This window comes from Podarcis cretensis, assembly GCF_951804945.1.
Source record: "Podarcis cretensis genome assembly, chromosome: 4".
Taxonomy (NCBI): Eukaryota; Metazoa; Chordata; class Lepidosauria; order Squamata; family Lacertidae; genus Podarcis; species Podarcis cretensis.
In genome coordinates this window covers 12,005,604-12,011,688 of record NC_137173.1, presented here as the reverse complement: position 1 = coordinate 12,011,688, position 6,085 = coordinate 12,005,604, and the positions used below count along the sequence as shown (strand labels likewise).

The window sequence follows — 6,085 nt, the reverse complement described above, 5'->3', positions numbered from 1 at the left end:
TTCTATCATGTGGCTTGAAGGAAATATCATTTGCTACAACAGAAAAAGCTGAGAAACACTGTCCGGCTCCTCGTTTGAACACTATTGTCATGTTTCAATAAATAGCTCATGCTGATTCATGCTGTGGTCTTCAGATGCAGGTGCTGAGGGTGTGTTGCATTGGATTCATGAGCTCTGGAAGAGGAAGTGTGTTGACAGTTGTAGCTTTAATTGTGAATGGCAGGGTGGACAAATCAAGGCACATTGTTGCCACTACACAAAGAAGGAGCCATGCCAATCTCCCATATGTTCATTCATAAATCCATTTGTCCTGTTCCCACATTGATTTGTAATATATACATGGGGGATTTGCACTTTAAATACTTTTAAAGTATGCATGTTATCACAAAATACATATTTAAATACACATTTTATGTTTATTTTCAAATGCATTTTTTAAACCCAAAATGCGGGAATTGTTCATTCGTTTTGGTACTTTTTTGAAAACTGTATCACATAAATTTTGGAGAAGTGCAAAATCTGAAAAATGATTATGTTCTGATCTTTGTACTACTTTGGAATGTGTCAATTAGCTTGGTTCAGTTAAAAATGCAGAGCAATTGAAATTCCATCCATCCCTAGCTGCTGCTGGTAATTTAAATAGTGGACCTGGGAACTGGACCCTAAGGGCAGATGTATAAATAGGAAGTGGGATAAAGAACATAGAGAAAGCACTGTTGCATAATGCCTCTTGCTTCCTGGCTAAAGGCTAGAGAGGGGGATGTGAGTGTGAGTGCAAACTAGCAAAAATTATATTCCTTGCTCCGCCCACTTTTCCTCTGGCTCCACCCACCACTGTGATTTGACCCTACAGGCTTAGGCTGAAAATGTTTCCCTACCCATTATCTATTCTGGAGGTTATACTGCAAACAATGGCTAATAGTCACTGATGGCTTTTCTCTGCAGGTGACCCTAAGAATAAAATACCTGCCTAGCTTCTCAATTTCAGAGAACACATGTCCTCTGTCCTATGCATCAGTGGGATGGATTCCACCCTTCCTGATAACTTCTGCCTACCAGGAGTTGATAAGAAATATCTCCCATGGCACTCCTTTTGTTTCCATCTTCTCAAGTTGGAAAAACATCAGTGGCTCATTTCCCTCTGTGTACTTGCTGGAATGACATGCACCAAATGCACATCACCTGGTCACACCTGAGAGGTGGATTCTCTTCCCTCTGCCAGCCCTCTCCCCTGAGTCCCCTGAGGCTTATCATGTGCCATCCATTCTTATCCACTTGCCACTACTTTGTCATCTCAGAATGTCATGGACGATGCATGTAAGCTTCAGCATCTATGTTCAGTTGTCTGGAATAAGGTATTTAGAGAATATACTCTTTTGTTTCTTTGCCTTTATCCTTCATCTTAATAAAGCTTCAGAACTGGAACCTGGGGCTAGATTACGTATATTTTGGAAAGTCCAGTGATCTTTCCTACTGCGTTCTAAGCATGCCATTTAAAAAAGGGGGAAATAAAGGGAAAGGTGGATTAAAAAATGCTCAGCAGTGACTTGGGGTAGGGGGTTAAGCAATAGTTCTCCCATCCCAGGATATGTGTGTGTGTGTGTTTAGGTTTGGATGGAAGGGAGTAGGGAGAATCTGAACTGCCCCCAGGGCAGGGGGGGCAGGTTTTCAACTCCACAACATCCATGAATTTGCCTAACATCTTTTTGAAGCCACCATAGCCACCATCACATCTTGTGACAGTGAGTCCAATAGTTTTAATTGTACTCTGTGTGAAAAGTACTTGTTCTCCTCCCTTATATGCCATGAATGACTCTCCCCACTCCATTCTCTCTCTTGTCATCCTCTTGACTTTTGCCAGTCTTGCTTTCCCCAGGGAATGAATGCATGAGACATTAATGGAGTTGAGGCCACAACTTCCATTAAATCCAAGGATCTGCAAGGAACTCAAAAGCCACCCAACATGTGTCACGGTCCGGGTTGTAGGCAGCAACCATCCAGACCTGACACACCGGGACCAACATATGGATGATAACACTGGTAGCAGTTCAGTGGAGGATGGAAACTCCATGAGGTACAGAACAGAACCCAGGAACAGAAACTGGAACAGGAGCAAGGACAGGAGCACTAAAGCAGGATCAGGAACAAAAACAGGAACTGTCAACAGCAGAGTATAAACCACATTGCTGTGGCAAAGAACCAGGGCAAAACACTGGCCTTATATACTCCTCTTAGGCTTGCTTCCAGTTGCTGCACATCTCCTGATCTGGCCACACCTGCCAGGCCACACTCAACTCCCCCAAGACAAACACAGCAAGGGCCTGGTTCTGCAACTCCTCACTGAGGTCAGGGCCTGGCACAGGCAAATACTCATGGTACTCCTTACAACATGTGTGAGCAGCATGACTTGGTGAAAATGACCGGAGGCATTCATCCACTTGCACATGGGTGATGACACCAACAGAGCTCGGGTGTGCTGGTCCCGGGGGAAGGTTACCGTTGGCGTAGTCAAAGTCCGGTCCTGGGTCACTAGCCTGGAAACAGTTCAGAAGGAGTGGGACGAGGTCTGAAGCAGGAAGCCGGGCAGGGACAGGAACACTGGAAGGTCAGGTCTGGGTCCGGGCAGGAGCAGGTACTCAATGACGTTGCTCCCACAACCTGGGACTGGGCTGACTGGCCTTTATCTTCTCTGAGGCCAGGGGCGGTCCCGGCCCCCAGGAGACCCGCCTCTCCTGGCCTTAAGGCGAGCACTCCTCCTGGGAGAAACCAGTTCCCTCCGCCTCTCTGCCCTAAGCCTCTGCAGTTCAGGAGAGGCTGGGGAGTTACTGGACCCAGGGGGAGACTCACCTTCCTCTGGCAGGGACGGGAGAGGCGCACCTGTAGGCACTGTGTCCTTAATCACCTCTGGAGCTAGAGTGGAATCACCTGGTGCCTGCTCCTGAGGATCCGGCACAGGTGCAGGCACTTCAGATCCAAGGCCCTGCCCCAGTTCAGCCGACCCTGGAAGCAGGGACTCCTGTGCAGGCTGGGATTCCTCCGGTTCAGCCTCAGAGTCAGATTCCCAGGCCATCACATCGGAATAGCAGATGGGAGCATTCATTGATTTGTTCCCGTCTTCACCCCTTCACCTAGATGGCTTTGAAAGAGGGTGAGACAAAGTACCGGGGGAGAGGGCTGTCTATGGTTATTAGCCATGATAATCATGCTCTGTCCCCACAGTTGAGTTGGAGGAAGCAATGCTTCCGAATACAAGTTGCTGGGAACTGCGGGTGGGGAGAGTGTTGTTCTGGTGCTCATGTTCTGCCCGCTGGGTTCCCACAGGCATTTGGTTGGCCACTCTGAGAACAGGATGCTGGACCAGGGGTGGGCCTTTGGCCTGATCTAACAGGGCTCTTCTCATGTTCCAAGTGCAACAGCCCTCTCACAACTTCTGATTTCTATCAACTGGTGCTCAGAGGTATATTGCCTCTGAAATTGGAGGTATAACACAACCATCATCCCTGTTTGCCTACATCAGTGGCGGCCAAACTTGGCCCTCCAGCTATTTTTGGACTACAACTCCCATCACCCCTAGCTAACAGGACCAGTGGTCAGGGATGATGGGAATTGTAGTCCCAAAACAGCTGGGGGGCCAAGTTTGGCCACCACTGGCCTACATAGTCCCCTCTGGCAGGCAGATGATGATGACAACGATGATGATGATGATGATGATGATGATAATAATAATAATAATAATAATAATATATTATTTGTACCCCGCCCATCTGGCTGGGTCTCCCCAGCCACTCTTGGCAGCTTCCAACAAAGATTAAAAATACATTAAAATGTCACACATTAAAAACTTCCCTGAACAGGGTTGCCTTCAGATGTCTTCTAAATGTCAGGTAGTTGTTTATCTCTTTGACATCTGATGGGAGGGCGTTCCACAGGGTGGGCGCCACTACCAAAAAGGCCCTCTCTCTGGTTCCCTGGGTCAAGGCAGCCCCTGCAGTAACATCAGAGCTCAATTTTATCTCCACCAGTAGGTCTGGCCAAACTTTTGAACGTATGGCTTTATTTTTTTGCATGGGCAGGTGGGTACAAAACTCCCTCTTCTCTTTCAAGAACTGCAAATATTTTTGGAGGGAAGGGAGGAAGGCCTGAAATTTACCAGAGTTCCCTTTCATCTCTGATAGGTTCACCATATCTCCCCGTCCCCCAATGGTCCAAATGATATTTTGGAGGAAACGTTGGTCAGGGTAAAGAAAGGATGCCCCCCCCCCCCAGGAACAGAGCACTGGGGGTGGGGTGGGGGATAGATCAGTCACCAGCCCAAAGGAATTCCTTTGATAAGTTTCCTCCCTATAATCATATATCCAATGACCCTGAAAACAGCCCAACACACACATACCAATTTTTGGTGGGCGGCAAATGGGATCATGAAGGAGGAGTATTCTCAATCCTTCCTATTTTATAGCATAAGAAAAATCCACACACATAGTATGTAGCCCTGAAGATCTTAGAATCTAAAGTATGACTATAAGAAGAGAATGGACAGCAGGAAGGGGTGAAAGTAACAAGGGATGTGTTTGAGCAGATGCATCTTGCAAATGTATGTTCAGGAGAAAGGCTGGCATTAAAGCCAAATTGGAAATCACACCAAGCATTTGCATGCCCTGAAACAACACCAGAATAAAACACACAGTATAGATTTCAGGCGACTTCCTGGACCAGGAGAATGAGAATATTTGTGTGGACAATGCATGTGCTCTGGCTGGATCCCAAAAGAATGGAAGGCTGTAGGACTGATGGAACCAGGTAATACCAATACTTCACATTGCCCTGTCTACTGTTTCCGAACATGATCAGAGCTACATGCTACCCCTGAAGATCCTTGACAGGATTGTCCAAATTGTGGACTGTCTGTGGATATATCACCAAGGCAAGAAGCACAGGCAAGGGTGAGTGCAAGGATGTCAGATTCTGTTCATAAAACCTTACAAGTCATAATCGTGAGCCAGGGCGCTGTCGGCATGGCTGCCAGTGCGTTCATTGTGGCCGTTGGCTACACAGACTGGGCGAAAAGGAAAAGGCTGCCCACTTGCGACGTGATCCTGGTCTGCCTCTGTTCATCTCGGCTTCTTCTCCAGGGAACCATCCTGCACTCTGCCCTCTTACCGAAGATGTACCAGTGGGAAGTGATCAGAGTCCACTATGTCCTCCTGGTTTTGGCCAGCACAGCTTGCCTCTGGTTTGCTGCGTGTCTCAGCATGTTCTACTGTGCCAAGATCAGCACTTTCACCCAGCGGTACTTTCTGATAATCAAGCTGAGAATCGTCAGGATGGTTCCGCAGATTCTGCTGGGTTCTGTGCTGGTCTCTTTGATCTCTTCCCTCCCTTTCATCTGGATGGATTATAGTGTCCACCTCTGCAACTCAACCAGGAGCTTTCTGAGAAACGCCACCTTTGGCAGCCCCGTCGGGACCATCTCCTACTTCAAGGGTTTCATCATGTTCCTGACATTGGCAGTCATCCCGCTTCTGTTCTTTGTAGCATCATCCACCTTGCTCATTGCATCTCTGTGGAGACACACCAAGGAGATGAGGCACGGTGCAGTGGACAACAAGGACCTGAGGACTGATGCTCACATCACCGCCATTAAATCTCTGATCTCTTTCCTGATGCTCTACATCTGCAGCTTTGTGGCCGAGATGCTTGTGGGAATGCCTTCCTGCCAAGCGAGGAGCAGATGGAAAGATTATATCTGTTCACTGGTGATTGCTGTGTGTCCTTCGATCCATTCCATTCTTTTGATTCTTCTGAATGTTAGACTGAAGCTGGCATTCAAAAACATGCTATTTTACATGAAATGCTGTTAGGTGATCCATAAAGACAGAATTAGCTGCTTTGGTGGGAACTGGGGCCAAAAAGAATTTGAGGAAGGAAAACTGCTTCTTTTTAAGTGTGCCTACAAATGTGCAGTCGTATAGTCTTTTGTTTTTCCTTTTCTTTTGCATTTATATCCCACCTGTTCTCCATCAAGCTCAAGGTGGTGTCTCCAGTTTTATCTTCATAGCAACCTGTGAGTTAGGTTAGGCTCAGAGGC

At 47.2% G+C, this 6,085-nt stretch overlaps 1 protein-coding gene across 1 annotated transcript; it reads left to right on the top strand.

Moving 5' to 3' along the window:
• Window positions 1-5,012: 5,012 nt before the first annotated feature.
• On the top strand, window positions 5,013-5,858 carry LOC307213907 (taste receptor type 2 member 40-like; the record flags this gene model as incomplete). The annotated part of the gene is made up of 1 exon (XM_079972142.1): window positions 5,013-5,858. The coding sequence occupies one exon, from the start codon at window positions 5,013-5,015 to the stop codon at window positions 5,856-5,858; it is 846 nt and encodes a 281-aa protein (XP_079828268.1).
• Window positions 5,859-6,085: the final 227 nt, after the last annotated feature.